This window comes from Pleurodeles waltl, chromosome 6 (assembly GCF_031143425.1).
Source record: "Pleurodeles waltl isolate 20211129_DDA chromosome 6, aPleWal1.hap1.20221129, whole genome shotgun sequence".
Taxonomy (NCBI): Eukaryota; Metazoa; Chordata; class Amphibia; order Caudata; family Salamandridae; genus Pleurodeles; species Pleurodeles waltl.
The window spans coordinates 1,721,517,862-1,721,534,725 of record NC_090445.1 but is presented as its reverse complement, the minus strand read 5'-3'; the positions used below and the strand labels follow the sequence as shown (position 1 = coordinate 1,721,534,725).

The window sequence follows — 16,864 nt, the reverse complement described above, 5'->3', positions numbered from 1 at the left end:
CAGCAGTGGTGTGTCTGCGCTGGGTTATCCGTGCCTAGGAAGTGTACAATACTAGGATCATGCAGTGCTGTGCAGTGCATGCGTGGTGAATGCATATGCTAGATGTGCGTATGTCTACGAGTGGTACAATGCATGAAGGATGTAGAGCTTGGAACATCAGAGCCTGCCTGCTTGCCAAGACCAGTGTTCACTCTGAGGAAGAGGAGAGCGCAAAGTCCAGTGGGGAGCCCTGTCGAGTGGTCTCCCTCTGCGAGGTGTGAGAAAACAGCTGCTGCACCTATCGGGTCATTTACTCGTGCGCAGGGCAACCCCTGTATGCAAGGGGAAGGCCGCCATGAAGTGAGCCATGCGCATTGCTGAACCAATTGGGCCAGAGCCCGTGCGTAGTGCTGAGTCAGTGACCCCGTATGGCAGTAGGAGGTCAGCCTGAAAATGACTGCCATACAGTAAGGGCCATGACCCGGTATGCCAGGAGAGGCCACATTGGTAACATTTATGTTACCAATAGTGAATGGGAATTTACCACTCTCGCTAACGTGAGGAGAGAGTGGGGCAGGGAATCGCCAAAGAAACACTACAGCCCCAACTCCAAGGGGGACTTTGTAATTGTTTGTAAATGTCAGACTTCAGTTTTATGTTGGGTAGCTGTAGAAATAAAATACTTCCTTTTTTTTCATAAAAGTGCACATTCGGCTGGGCAATTATTTTTGGTTGCTGCTGTTGCACACATTTTGAGCTGTGTGCCTATGTTCACTATCCTATATCATCCCAACCTTGGACTGCTCGGACCACCGTAATCCTGAGAGTCAGTTGCAGAAGGGATACTTGGACCAGTTGCTAGGGCTGAATAGAAGGTCGGCCCCTGGACATCAGGAGAAAGAGGCCTCATCCCTACTTTGGGCTCAGTAACTCCGTGGCACTTCAAGAAATCCCTAGATAGGTATGTCAGGAATATCCTTCACGCTAAATGCCCTAGACCCTCATTACCTGGAAGCTGGAAGCAACCCTGGTGGTAGACCGAAAGATATCTGCATTTATGAGCAAATTCTCTAGTGACCCTTATGGTTCGACGTGAATTGGAAAGGCTACCAGGACAAGCTTCTTGGTCTGGCAGGACCTCTTACAAATATCTTAGACTTACCCATGAAAGCAAAAGAGGAGGGCCTGGCAATTAACCCTGATGGTTTGACAGAATGGTCCCAAAGGTCCATCTGTCTCCCCAGGCATTTAAATTGTGCACTCTCTTCTGAAAGGTGATGCTCAATTCACACTAGAATTGACCCAGCACGTGGGCCCTTAGCGCACTCTGAAGTAGGCCCTATTGCAGGAGGTTTTTATATCGAGACCCGATTGTGAAGGAGACGGGCAAATTTGTGAGCTTGTTCGCTGTGCTGGACAAGGCCTTGCTCTACAAAATAAAAATTAAGTGTGAGTCTTTTTGGGAGGGTAGGTGGTGGGCGAGAACCCCCAACCATATGTCCCCATATGGTGAAGGCAACAGGAGGAAAAATGCGTGGGATGACCTGAGGATATTTGGGAACCTTTTTTCTTCCAGAGAAGGGAACAACACAGGGTAAATTTCAAGAAAGAAGTCCACAAGAATCAACAATGGGTGTTATGCCCAATGCGTTGCAAGTGAGTAAAAGTGTGTGTTCCAAGTGTGCCATGTGTTTGGAGGGAAAACTGGCGAAGGCTGACAACAGATGCAGAGTGTGCTAGGCTTTCCGCTGGAAATGTTTGGTTCTTCACAGCAGTTCTTCTGTGTTGCCAATCAGGTTAGCCGACCATCACTGAAGGAGAACATGCTTCTGGAAGCTTAGATGAACAGGAGTGCTAGGCCGCTAACTTCCATCGGTCACGCTCACTCACTTCATGGATTAAGGTCATTGCCTGATCTGGAGGGTAAAGTCCTATTTAGGCTACCAGAAACATTAGCTCAATGCCTGGCAACCAGTTCCACGGTTGCACTGGATTTCCAATCCTCGCCATATTTCACACCCACTTTGGTGTCCCTCACTGTCACATTTCCCTTTGTTTCCCGCAGTTCCTTGGCTAGTGCCTTACCCTCTTTGTTGTCTGTGTGCTCCCCCCGTCACCTGTGTGTGTCCAGCAGCATCCTATGAGTGTTACCATACATGTGCCCAGGGCCTGTAAATTAAATGCTACTAGTGGGCCTGCAGCACTGATTGTGCCACCCACATAAGTAGCCCTCTAACCATGTCTCAGGTCTGTGTGTGTGCAGTTTCACCGCCACTTCGACTTGGCATTTAAAAGTACTTGCCGAGCCTTAAACTCCACTTTTTTTAAATATAAGGCATTCCTAAGGTAGGCCCTAGGTAACCCATAGGGCAGGATGCTATGTAGGTAAAAGGGAGGGTATGTACATGTGTTTTATATGTCCTGGTAGTGGAAAAATTCGTTTTCCACTATTGTGAGGCCTGCTCCTTTCATAAACTAGCATTAGGACTGCCCTCATATACTGTTTGAGTGGTATATTTGATTCTGATTAGAAAGGGTTAACCAGATCATATTTAGTATGGCCACAATGGCAATAGAAAATCCTGCTTATTGGGGAGGTTGGATTTAATATTACTATTTTAGAATGTCTTACAGCTGGTCTCCAATCAACCTCTGGTCTGTGCTGGTTGACAGCTCCCTTGTGCATTTCACTCAGACAACAACTAACACAGAACACTCAGTCTCATCTGTATATTGAATGGGTCTTCCTGGGCTGGGAGGGCGGAGGGCCTGACACATTTCAAAAGGCTAGTGGCCTGCCCTCACACAATAGACTGATCAACCCCCACTAGGACCCTGGCAGACAGGACTGGACTGTAAGGGGAACATGTGCACTTCAAAACCACTCTTTGAAGTCTCCCCCACTTCAGAGACATTTTTGGGGTCTGTAAACTGGGTCTCTGACCCCACCAACTCAGACACTTCTGGACCTAAACCTGCACCCTGTCAGAGGAGCTGCCTAGCTCTCCAAAGGACTCATCTGCTTTGCTGAGAAGGACTTCTGCCCTACTGTTCTCTGACTATGCTGGAAGGACTCTGCCCTCCCCCAAAAGTGCTCTCCAAGAGCTTGGCTCAAGCCTGCCTCCTGTTTCTGAAGTCTCAGGGCCAACAAAGACTTAATCTCTTCAAGAAATTACTTGTGCTTCGAAAATCAATGCAAAGCCTGCCCTGCAACCGAGTAATCGCCGCACAGCTGACCAGAACGACACAGCCAAACTTCCCAGAGTGGAAATTCGATGCAGCACCTGCCTTGCAACAGAAACATTTTACTCATTGCCTACCGGATTGAGGCAGTGCCAGTGCCTTCTTCCAGTGAGTCTAGGATTTTCACACCTCATGCCTGGGCATCAAAATATCCCAGCATCACAGTGAGGAACTAAGACTGCATGCCAAAAAATGATGCAAGCCCCTTGCAGTGTGGAAAGAAACTACGCATCGTCTGTGCTGCATCGTAAGATTCAACGCAACACATTTTTCCACATAGCTTCTCCTCTGTGGTCTCCATGCATTGTTATTTTTTACGCATACCAGGTACTGTATGTAACAAAGAGACAACTATTTATTCCTAAGGATTAGGACCCTTAAAACCTTTTAAAAGTGAAATTTCAATGCATGCTTATTAGATCTTTGTCGTTTTGACCTTATTTTATTCAGATCAATATTATCTATTTTTCTAAACCTGTGGGGTGTATTTTTGTGGTGTTTTCATTGTGTTATTGTATGATTTATTGCACAAATACCTTTACACATTGCCTTCAAAGCTAAGCCTGACTGCTCAGTGGCAAGCTACCAGAGGGTGGGCACAGGATAATTTGGATTGTGTGTGACTTACCCTGACTAGGACTGTGGTCCCTTCTTGGACAAGGGTGTATACCTCTGCCAACTAGAGACCCCATTTCTAACACCCCTGCTTTGGAACCCAGATTTACAGGTCATACAGTTGGATGGGGTGTGCAAAACACCTCTCCCAGAGCATACTTTGTGATTGACTTTCAGAGAGCACAGGCCCTCACCCTGGGAGGTCAGTCTCATGTCTGTTAGTGGCAGACTGGCTAAACAGGCCAGTCCCCACATATGTAGTCGGTAGGTTTTTCACTGGGCACTTCTAAGGTGCCCTTTGGGTGCATGTATTGATAAATCCGTCACTGGCATCAGTGAGGGTTCTTCAATACGAGATGTTTGATATCAAGCATCCCTATTTTCAGTGAAGCTATCCTGTAGCTGGTGGACTCGTATTGGCCAGTGTCCAGCACATGTACTTAAGATGCCATCCCTGGCCGCTCACCATATCTAGGAATCAACAAAGACATAGTAGGGGCATATCTGCTCAAGCGGATATGTCCTCACATGTAATATACTGCACATTGCCATAGGGCTGTAAGACCTGCTCTAGGGGTGACTTACATATATTGCATGCAGTGTTTGGGGACATGGTGCACAGGCGGTGTGCCGTGTCGTGTTTTCACTTTTATCCGCACCAAGACAAGCAGGCTGCAATGGCAGTCTGCATGGGCTAGGTGAGGGGTTCCTGAGGGTGGCACAATTAGTGCTGCCACCTTAGGGAACCATCTTTGATACCCACACCCTAGGTATCAGGGGTTCTCTCTACTAGGGACTCACAGGAGGGCCAAAGGTATTGCTAATTGGGGAACAATTGTACAGTTTCGGGGAAAGAGACCTGGCAGCGGGTGTAGGAAAGTCCTCTCTTTCTGGCCTGGTTACCCCCACTTTTTGCTTGATGTCCGTATGCTTTGACTGTTTTCACTGGGATCCTGCTAATCAGGACCCCAGTGATTGTGCTCTCTCCTCCAAATTTGGTTGTTTTGGTACTTCATCCACCCCACAATTGGCATACTGGTGTACCCCTGTAAGTCCCTATTAGATATTACTTATGTACCCAGAGTAGGAAGTTGGCCTGGTGTGTGGTGAGCACCCCTATGCAGTTGGTGTCTGCAGATGCAGAGGAGCAGATGCAGGGGATTGACTCCTTCACTCCAAAGGAGATTCTTCTTGCTTCTTGGCGCAGGCTAAAGTCTCGCTGACCTCAGAGGATGCACAGCTGGGAAAATGTTGCAAAGGCTGGAAGGAGCCGGAGAAACAATGTTGCTAAGCAGTCCTGTTGATGAAGTTACAGATTGTCAGTTCCTGAAGAGTCCAGTTGCAGTTCCTGTGGCCAGAAGACAAAGTAAATGAGGCAGAGGAGTCCTGGTGGAGTCTTGCACGTCGAATCTAGGGAACCACCCTCAAGGGAGTTGCTAAATAGCCCTAAAGGGGAGTTTGGTCACCTAGTATGGTGAACACCTATCAGCAGGTGCCTCTGACGTCACCTGCCTGACTTGGCCACTCAGATGCTCCAAAGGACCTCTGCACATCTTGGCATCAAGATGGTAGAATCAAGCGGCCACCTGGAGGAGCTCTGGGCACCACCCCTGGGGTGGTGATGGACAGGGGAGTGGTCACTCCCCTTTCCTTTGTCCAGTTTCCCACAAGAGAAGGGACCCGGGGTCCCTGGACTGGTGCAAACAGGTTTATGCAAAGAGGGCACCAAATGTTATCCTCAATGCCTCTAAGGAGCCCCCAGAGTGCATGGAATCACACAACCAATACTGGCAACAGTATTGGGGTATGATTCTGACATGTTTTATATCAAACATGCCCAGGTTTGGAGTTTTCATTATGTAGCTGGGTCACCAGGTCACTCTAAGTCACCCCTATGGTAGACCCTTTCAGCCCAAAGGGTGGGGTGCAGGTCCCTCTGTGTGTGGGCACCCCTGCATGAGCAAAGGTGCCCCTAACAACTCCAGTTCCAATTCTCCGGACTTCATAAGTGCAGAGAAGCCACTGTGGTCTAGCAACATAATGGTAACTCTGAACCTTGGCATGTTTGGTATCAAAGATGTCAGAATCATACCCAATACTGATTCCAGTATTGGTGGGATGATTCCAGGCACTGTGGGGGTTCCACGGGGGATCCCCCAGTTGTGCTTCTACTAGTCTTCCAGGGTCTGTGGGCAGCCCGTGATGGTGCAATCCTCCAGACATGGTTCTGCCCTCCTGCTGCTTGACCAGCTCGAGCACAGGACAGCAGAACAAAGGATTTTCTGTAGGAGAGGTGTGCAACCTCCTGTCCTTTGGAAATTGGTGTTACTGGGCTGGTGATGGGTAGCCTCCCCACGCCGCAGGGCTGCTTTTAAGGACACGTTTGGTGGCCTCCTTGCATAACCGGTTTGCACCAGTTGAGGGACCACTGGTCCCCACTCTGGCACAACACACACCAAGGCAAGGGGAGGACCACTCCCCTGTCCATCTCCACACCCCTAGGGTGGTCCCCAAAGCTCCTCCAGTTGGCTACTTGGTTCTGCCATCTTGGAAACAAGATGTGCAGAGGCCTTTGGGAGCATCTGACTGGGTAGGCCAGGTAGCTGAAGTCAGTGACCCCTCCTGATAGGTGGTCACCCCAGAGAGTGACCACACCACCTTTTTGGGCTATTTAGGGACTCCCTTGTGGGTGGGTCCCCAGATTCGCCTTGCAGGACTTCACCAGGACCGCTCTGCAAAGACCTCTTCTGCTCCTGGCCTATGGAACTGCTGCTGGGCTAAACAAGAACCGGACAAGACTCCAACACCTCCTGCAACTGAAGGCTCCTGTCAGGATTCTGCACTATTTCCATGGCTGTGCATCCCCGGGGGGTGGCAAGACTTCAGCTTCAGAAAGAAGGAAACTCCCTTGAAATGAAGGAGTCATTCTCCTGCATTCGCAGGTACCTAAGGCAATGACATCCGGCTGATGGGTTCTTCTGTGCTCTGGATCTGTGAAGATCCTCCAACACCGGCGGTGGTTCTGAGGGATCCCCTGGGTCCTCTCTGCCTTCTGTCCAACGTGGGAGATGGTGAGCCATTGCCTCTGCCACTGGGACAGAACCCCTGTGCACCGCAACTGTTGCACCAAACAAGGCTTGTTGACTCCTGCTCCAAGGGATCTTCAGGCTCTAAGTAGCCCCGGCCCCAGCACTCTATGTCTGCAAGGACAGTCTCCTCTCTGTAGCTCCAGGGACGTGGGACGCCTCTTCAGGTGTGCTGCCCGGGCCTCACTGTGACTTACTGTGCCTGCTGCCAGTGGGTTGCTTGTGGGGGCTACCACTACATCTTATGGCTCTCCTGCATTCTGAGGGTCCGTCCGGACACCCCTCCAAGGGTACAGACCACAGGACCATGCTGATCCTTCCTCAGCTCTGCAAAACCTCCAACGGCTCTTTTGCATTTACCTGTGCATGTTGGCAGTCCTCCTGACCACTGACCAGTACGCAATCCGGCGACTGGCGAGGGACAGCTTGCAGGTGACTTCAAGGAGTTCTCTGCAGCTCCTGGACCCCACAGCTGGACTTTATCCATCACTGTTGACCCGGATCTTCAGCTACAGAAGGGTGGGCATTGGTTCATGCCCCACCTGGACACTCCCGGGTGGACTGGACTCTGTCCCCTTCTTTTGCAGGTCCTCCTCTCCCCGTATGTACCCTTAGGTTCCACCGGTCTGGTCCCATTTCTGCATTTCACCAACCACGACTCTCCCATGTTAGCCTATGGGAAGACTGGGTAACTTACCTCTCTGCACCCAGCCACTGGGGATCTTCTAGGTACTTACCTTTTGGGATCCACTCTTCCCCAGCCCTTGTCTAACTACTCAATACACACTGGAGGGGGACACCCTTTTGTTTTCCATTTCTTTTGTATATGGTTTGGCCCTCCTATAGGGCCCTTGCTAATTTATGCCTTTTCTGGGTACTTACCTGTGTATATCTTGTGTGTTCATACTGCCGGAGGGAGTCTAGTTTGGTGTGCCTGGAATAAAGTACCCTTATTTTTGCAACACAATATGGTTCCTTTCATGTGTGATAAGTGACTGTGTGACTACTGTGGTATTGCAGGTGCTTCACATGCCTTCTATATAAGTCTTGGCTGTTCACCACAGCTACCACTAGAGGGCCCTGGTTATCTAGACACTGTACACTAACTAATTGGGATTTGGCTGGACCCAGTATAAGGTGTAACACCATAGGTGTCCACCACACACTGGGCCAGCTTCCTACACCGGGTACCTGGTTAGAAGGAACCCAGTGGACTTTTGGTCAAAATTGCATCGAATACCAGGCAGTGACCATGTCAGAAAGGGGCTCTTTCCTGCACTCTCCTCTTCTGGGCCCTTGGCTTATTTGGACTTTTTACTCTCTCCATTGTGGTCCCTTCTGTCCATTAACAGGAAGAAGAGGTTCAATCTAGGCTCTCTTCAGTACCTGTACATATACATGCTTGAATAGTGTTTATTTCTTTGTACAAACCCCTTCAACATATTGTGTCCCTCCGCCCCATTTGTTCAGTCCACCAGCCTGACTGCAGGGTCGGGTGCAGATGAGACCTTAGTGATGAGGCAGGATATGTCCACAGAATGCCTTCGGATAAGAATGAGTCAAGGGTGTAGCACTGAATTGTGCAGCCGGTGCATTGGCACTGAGGGCCAGGATTCTTTAGGGCATTCAGCACCCAAGCTATGGCAGTATTTTACTTCCTAATTGGAATGGGGAGGACCACTTTCCATGATTGCATTAAGCTCATGACACTCTTACTACACCACTGGAATGACTGATAGAGAGGGTTTCCTCTATGGAGTGGGATAGGTCAGACAGTTAAGGTTTCGCTGCTACAATCGGTACATAGTCTGCATGTCAAACGCTAAAGTTGTAGCATGTCTGAATGGTGTGTCATCTTTCCAAAAATGTAGACAATAAAAAGTGTTGACTGATTACATTATTATCTGAGGCCACTTACATTATGCAAAAAAAAAAACCTGGTGCGCTGCAAATATACATCAACAAGTACAGAAACAACCCGGGCACTCAGGATCAGCGGGTTGCTGAAGAAAATGTGGGTCCTGGCATTTATTCCTTTGCAATTTAAGCACTGAGAGCAGAGGGCCTTGTAATATCAGTGGGGCTTCAATAACTGGTGATGAAGGAATACTTCCTCGTCTCTTTTGGCCTTTGATTCCATACCTCAGCCTAGAAAATGACAGACAATGGGCCTGACTTAGAGATTGGCGGATGGGGTTACTCCATTACAAACATTACGAATATTCCGTCCACCTTATTATGATTCCATTATGTCCAACGGACATCGCAATATGGCGGACGGGATGTCCACCATGTTTGTGACAGAGTAACCCATTCGTCAAGCTCTAAATCAGGCCCAATCATTCTGCACATTGCAAACAGGTCTCCATAATATCTACTTGTCCGTCAGGAGCACTCCTTCCATAGCTCTGCTCAGACGGAATCACATGAATTGTTTCACAGGCTTTCTGTAGTATAGCAGTAATCATTCAGCAAAAGGCACATGCACAAAATGAGGGCAGCCTTGTTACTTGCGTTTCGTTCTTTAGCTGTACATCACTAAGGATGGCTAAAAAAAATGGCAAAGGCAATAGGTCCCAAAGGAGAGACCTATTGGCTTAGCTAATGCTAGTTTTCATTAGGACACCGGTTCTCTACTACTGATTTTAAGACACAGTGTAAACACGCTAACTGGCAGCCCCTGGTAATACTGCATGCAAGCTCTCCTCCTCTCTGTGCATTACGGTTTCTCAAACCTTTCGTTATCGGTCGGTTTAATGACCCTGGATTACTAGTGTTCTATTCATCATATCATCAATTACATTAGCTATAACTACTGATTGTTTATCCATCTCCAGCAGTAGATCCAACATGGTCTTATGACACCACGTGGAGTTTCAACCCAAGAGTGAAAACCACTAGTAGTTTTAACAAAGAAAAATGTGGCTTCTTCCCTTGCTGCATAATTTAGATTAGTTACCACTTTGGTATAATGATGACTTGGGTGATAAATGTTTATAAAGAATATATTCTGAAGGACTGATTTAGGCTGGTTGTTCTTTCGAATGTCCTTTCCAGGCTGCTCTCCGACGCCCGCCTTTGTGTAAAGTGATGCTTCCGGCAGCAGAGGTGTCTCCGGCCTGGAGCTCTCACAACAGGGGCTCAGTGAAGAGTGAGATCTCTGCACCAGTCATCGCCTCTCTGAAGCAGAGATCAGATGTCTGGTGATTCTCTGCAGGCTGATGTGTACTTAAAACGTCGAACAGTCACCTCCCCTTTTTGTTTTTCAATGTCGCTCGCTTTCTTCCATCCTCCGCAGGCCTCCTCTCTCTGAGCACAACCTTCCCTAAGTCCCAGGCATATATGGCTTAATCTCTACTAATGTATTTCTTCAAATTACTCACAGCTCTTTTCAAAGGTCACAACTGTTCAGTTTTGGAAAGTGACAGCCCCGCACCCTGTAATACCTCACCCCCTCTCGCTCACCCTGTGGCCCCACCAACATCCCCCGCTCCCCCTCCAATGATCACAACTAACTCCTAGAACTTTAATCCAACCCAAGAGAACACATGGACTGGTGGATTGAATGGGCAAGACCAATCCCCATAACACAGGCTTAACCTCTGACCAGCGTACTGCTGGCGTACAGCGCTTCAATGCCTCACCAGGGATAGTATGCGCTACATAAATGCAATTACAATACAATGTCTTCAGCAAGCCACATCATTTTCCTGATGTTCCAATGGCTTCTCTCCTCCATTGACTTCCACAAAAACAGACCCCAGGAGTCCAGGCTGTGCCAGCAGCGTCTGTAAACACTTTTAAGAGATTTTAAGAGATTGATCAAATGGCTTTATTTTGAATTGTAAAAATAAGAAAGCTGTGCTTAAGTGGCAGTCTCAACATCATATGCGTGAAAAAGTAACATTTTTACATACAAAAAAATCCACAATTGTTCTTTTTTACAAACAAATGAAAAATACCCAAGGAGTGTCTGGTGGGGTCAGCGACCCTGGAAGTACTGCCTGGTAAAGGGGTATAAAAACACTGACCAGGGCTCAGTGGCAACACTCGTTGGCTCCCACTCACACTCAGCGATCACGTCGGACTCACACAGTCACGCGGAGCCAACTACAGAGACAGTGCATCCGAGAGTAACAAATAAAAAAAATGGTTTTCTCCTCTCCACTCTGTTTGGGCAACAGCAAATCTCTCTTGGTGACTCTGATCTTTGCTCATGAATTACGTGTCGGCGGCTGTTTGGTGATTATCCATTGAAAATGCACCACAATCCAAAGAATGTGGCCTACATTTTGAAATTTAGAGCCTGAGGTGTGGCGGCTTCTGTTATGTCTGGCCAACTGGCCTGACTGAGAGGGAGCAGGACCACCCACAGACCCCTGGACACAAGGGTTTCCCAACCACAGACACAGGGGTTTCCCACAGCTAGGGTCCTAGTTAGGGAGTAGGAACACCCAGAGACCCCCAGACACAGGGGTTTCCCACAGCTAAGCTCCTGGTTAGGGAGCAGGGCCACCCACAGACCCCTGGACACAAGGGTTTCCCAACCACAGACGCAAGGGTGGGGTCCTGGTTAGGGAGCAGGAACACTTGCAGACCCCCAGACCCAATGGTTTCCCACCGCTAGGGACCTCATTTGAGCAGAAGGTAGAACCTCCTTCCTTCGTGTCTGGACTTTTACTCTTCCTGATGAAGCCTCCAGTGGAGGATGTGGAGCCCGAGCTCTGGGAGGGCAGGTCCGGAGGCCTCCACACACTGGGTGGTAATCAGTGGAAGGAGACTGTGCATACATTCCTCCCAACGCTGGACAGTGAAAAGGAGAGAAACATGTTCTTCAGCACATCAGTACTGGCGCGAGGGGCAGTGAGGGCCAGCCGTCTTCCAACAATACTATGAAGAGTCTGGGACAGAGGTGGGCTATGTCAAGAGATTATCAAACGAGACGTCTTACAGAAGGTAGACTGGGCTGGGAGGTCGGATGGAGTGCGTGTGTGGTGTCTCTCAGCGCTGTGTTACCTCCAGATGACAGGGAATGGTTTGGGAGGGAAACGTGGTGCGTTAGATGTTTACAGACATTACAATGGGACCAGGGGGTAGATGGGCAGTTGTGGTGTCTTTCACTGCTGTAGATTCTCAGATGTTAAGACCAGTGAAGTGGAAGAGGTGTGTGGTGGCCTCTAAGGTGTGAGTGGTGGGTCTGAGAAGGTGGGTCTCAAGTCCTTTCACACTGGGGAGAGGGGTCTTCGAATTCTGCATATTCACAGTTGCCAGTGAATCTACCATTACTTACACAGAGAGGTGGGGGTGCAGTGTCTGCGGGGGAACAGCGGGAAGATATTGCGGTGCAGCTTTGGGGTTTTCTAGCACCAAAGAGTGTGAGGAGAGGATGTTAGTGATTGGTAAGTCTTAAATTATACTGGCTTGGAGACTCTACTGCTGGAGTTACTATCTTTCCGGGCTCCACCCCGTCACCCCCTAGTTAGAAGTGACTTTTGTTCCCATCCGGCCTCCCTCCCACACCCTCCTGTACCAGTTGTACTGCCACCCTAGGGCTATCGAAAGAAACTGCAGAGGTCTAGAAATCTCCTTGTGACACTAGAGAGAATGCCTCACCATGATACAGAGTGGAAAACCAGGGTTACCATCAGTGGTGGCTACAGACCCTACTGCACCCTGGAAATGACTGGCACTTACACCTTCTACTCACACGACCATCCGATCTATACAGTCCCCCACTACACTCCAGCCTACACTGCAGCATGGCGATCTGCCCGCACTGCCCACTTCAGGCTACGTTGACCTCTATGTCGATGTCGCTCTCCTTACCACCCTCCCATCATGGGAACAAAGTCTAACTTTCTGTTCTGCCCCTTGTGTGGCCCAAACGTTTGGACAATATGGCCCATTCGATTTATTTGACACTGAATGATGCTCCCGCTTCAGTCTTATTTATAGAAGGTGGCGAGTGGAAAGGTCCTAAGAGCTCTGTCCATGTGGGAGAGTTGTGGAGGGGAAAGGCCCTGAGATGTCCGCACAAACCTAGAACGTGGCGAGAAAATGGCAGGAGAGGGTTCAGAGAGGTCTCCTTTCCATTTAGCGGCTCAGTTCCTCTGTGGGCGGCTCCAGTGGATTTTGATCTTAGTTGATCTCTTTTGATCAGTTGACGTATCAAGTGCTTGTGTGTTCTAGAACCCGTTAATTGCTGGATGCCAAGCGCTCGGCTAGTAGATACTTTTTGCCGCCTTTCAACAGTAGCATGAACCATAAAAGAAGAGGCCCGCTCTCTGTGTACATCATCAACGGTCTGAGGGGTGGTTTGGTTTCCTTGAGTTACATTGTTAATTGCTGTTGATACATTGTCTCGATTGTTGGTGAAGCTGTTCGCTGAATCGCTTCTATTGTCTTACAGCACAACTCTTTTGTTCCATTGCCGATGACATAAATACATTGTCTGGCATTACCTTTTGATAGAATCCCATTGTGGATTGCAGCTTCCACTGTTGAACAAAATCTTGCTATTTCTGGTAAAGATTGTTACATTGTGTGCCAGTATCCTTTGACTGTATCTAAAGTTGTTTCGTTGTCATTGTTCTTGTGTTGTCTGTCTCTGTTTCTCCGTTATTCTTGTGTTACATTTACTCCACTTTCTGTTGATGTTCATCTGTTGTCCAATATTGTCGCTCCATTGTTAATTGAACTCTTTTGTCGCTCAGTGTCATTGCAGTGTCATCAATGTCAATTTGATTACATTATCTTCTAACGCTGTTTCATTGTCAAGAGAATGTCATTGTCTCCAGTGTAATTTTACTTGTTGGCAAATGTTTTTGTCTTGTCTGCACATGTCATTTAATCACCTTTAACTGTCACTTTTATTATCTCTGCGTGTCACTCCAGTTCCTGTCAATGTTGCCCTCACAAACAAAGGGAAGTTATGCGACCCTTCACTCCACAACAGCGGACACACATCTCAAAGGTAGTGGACAGACATCCAACGGTGGAGATCATGAAACATTACAATGGATGGTGTCAAGCGTCAGGCAGACATCAGTCACCGGAGCACTGAAGCTTCAAACACTTTAGACAAGTGATGAGAGAATGACAGACACTGGACAGACACACAGCAGACAATTCATAATGTCAACCGCTGGACAGACAGACATCAGACAATAGAGTACTGCAGCTGCAAAACTCATGAATGCGATGAAAAGGACGTCAGATGCTGGACAGACACACATCAGACTATTCACAGTGCCAGATGCTGGACCTGCAGACATCAAACAATGGACGTCAGATGTTGGAAAGACAGGCATCAAACAATGGGGTAATACATCTTCAAAGACTTCCGATAGGTGATGAAAAGATGCCAGACATTGGATAGACAGCCACCAGGCCATGGACGAAGTCGAACATCATTCAGACAGACATCAGACAGAGGAGTTGTATCTAGACACAGTATCTTCAAACTCTTCAGACAGGCATAGAGTGAAAGGATGTCAGACAGACATCAGACGATGGGGGAGTACTACCAGACACAATATCTTCAAACCAGATGGACAGACAGCGGAAGGATGGCAAGAAGAGAAGGGGTGATGACCCTAAAATAACATTAAACAACCACTCAACATCACCAGCCATTGAACTTCTGGCATCAGACGGTTTGGTAAACTTCTTAAAACTGTCATAGCATCAAGACAATGACATTTAACAGAGCAAATTTGATCCTGAATAGAATGAGAAATATCTGTCAACTGGATGCCGCTGTCCTTGGAATCTCGCCTTACTACGAGGGCAAGTTCTGCCCCAGCAACCTAGGACGGTCCAGGAAAAGGGCAAAGAGCTTCAGAATCCATAGAATGGGAAGGAGGGAGTGCCCCATCAGAGTCCCATACTCTGGCACCCAGTGGAAACGATCAGCAGGCTCTCATTCACCGACGACCGGTGTACGCCTAACACATCAGTGCAAACAACTTGCAAACACACTGTACGAACCGATGCATGCAGCATCAAACAGTAAGTGAGACGACAACCTCATCCCACATGGAGAAAGCGCACACAAAGGCTTCTTCAAGTTATTGGTCCCAGTTCATACTGGCTTTGGTCTTTGACCTTTGGTTGAAGTTCATTGACTTCTTTTGCTGTTGGTTTGAGGGAGAGGCTTGTTCTTTTTGGCAGTGTCAAGGAGCTCCCCTGTACCCCCCATCAGTGTGGCACAGTCACAGGACGGATGAAGGTTCATGACCTCCTGGAAGTCATAGTGGGTGAGCGAGAAGCATTGTCTGTGGAGGGCCGGGCAATGGAGGATGTTTTACTGGCATTGAATTGCTGCTCAGTACTAAAGGTGAAAGCTCTTTATCATCGGCGGCAGGATTCATCTGTGAAGGGGAGAAAAAAAGGTCAGAGTGCAAAAAGGGGCAATGAGGAGATCAGTTATATTCTCAATAATACATGCATGTCAGCTCAAGGTGTCACACTCCCAACCCTCCTGATGCCACTAGTGTGACAGTGTGACTGACCTGATGGGCTTTACATATTACTACAGCTGGAGTAGAAATAGTTACTACGCCCACCCCTCAGGTAGAGAACCCAACAGCATGCCCTATCCAGATGACGGCATTGTAGTGACCCCTGTAGCTGAGAAAGAGCGACTGCCAGCCAGCCGTTCTTACACTGAGACATGATGCTATGTGTCACTGCTCACGTACAGAGGAACTGTGGTGGGCCTAATGGATATCTGGAATAATATTCCTCCTCTGCTGAGGATGGCCTACTCTGCACTGCATTATAGGGAGGGATGGAAGGTGACCAGTCCCAACACTAATTACTTCTTAGCCCCAGGCATGTGCCTGTGTATAGAAAGATCATTGTGCTACCCGACTGTGCTAAACAAACCGTGAAATAAACACATGAAAACAGAAATTTCCACACACATTAATGATATGTAACTCTATATCATGTGAATATCTTGAAATGTGACAACAGCATTGCGCAACCTCACTGTAAAGCAAAAATCTTTAAAGAGTGACTTGATATTTATGTGGACATTAGTACCACAGTGCATAATGTCAGCAGTGAGTGGTTAACTCGCTAATCAAGGCTGGACATCCATGATTAATGTGTGTATCTGGAGTTAATACACTAAAACACTGCCTGCCATTTTACTGTGAGAGCAGGGCTGGGCTTTAGCGCTGGTGGAACTTGGTGCAACAATCTTTTTGGTGCCCTCCCCCATTACCTCCTCCCCAAACTCTCTCACTACCACCTGGAAAAGTGCCCTCATATCTCCTCTCTCACATACATTTAATTTGTCTTAAAGCATTGGTAAAGGATGGCTTCACTAATTCATTCAGCTGCCCACATGAAAAACAGATCTGTTCTTTGCAGCAGGCACATTAACCTTCTGTGCTACTTCATGATGAGTCATAACTGCCACTAGACAAAACTCCAAACTCTCTCTCCAGCAGGAACATTAATCACAAGAGTTATCTTGACACTTCTATCGCTGCCTGGAAGCTGGACATACAAGGACCTCTGTAGCAGGTGCTTTTAAATCTAAGTTATTGATCAACAGAGCATCCCCCTGTGCCGTCACACCAGTCTCACCGCCCTAAAGGTGGCCCTTATTGAGAGCATTTATTCATTTCCGCATTACATTCTGCCGTTCATTGACGTGAAACCATCTTTTATAATAGGCATTTTCACTTTGAATGTCATGAACGTGAATAAAGGACAGCATTTAAAGCAGAGAACAGCACAGTAACAGCCCTCGTGGGAGGAGAAGAGCCCCACCCATGCCCAGGGAGACCTTGAAGAAACATCATATGAACTGCATTCTCGTCCGTGGCCACATGAGGGCGCCACAGCCCCACTCTTGTGTCAAGGGAGACCCTGAAGAAACAGCATGTGCCCTGCATTTTCTTCCGTGGCCACATGAGGGCGTCACA

General features: G+C 48.1%; 1 protein-coding gene across 2 annotated transcripts in view; it reads right to left on the bottom strand.

Annotated features, from left to right (window-relative positions):
• Positions 1–10,731: 10,731 nt before the first annotated feature.
• PPP1R18 (protein phosphatase 1 regulatory subunit 18) overlaps positions 10,732–16,864 on the bottom strand; it is a 100,367-nt gene continuing 94,234 nt past the window's right edge. For both annotated transcript variants that reach the window (XM_069241951.1, XM_069241952.1), the window contains exon 4: positions 10,732–15,295. In XM_069241951.1, coding sequence (XP_069098052.1) covers positions 15,276–15,295 — 20 coding nt within the window. In that variant the 3' untranslated portion in view covers positions 10,732–15,275. The remainder of the gene's footprint in view (positions 15,296–16,864) is intronic.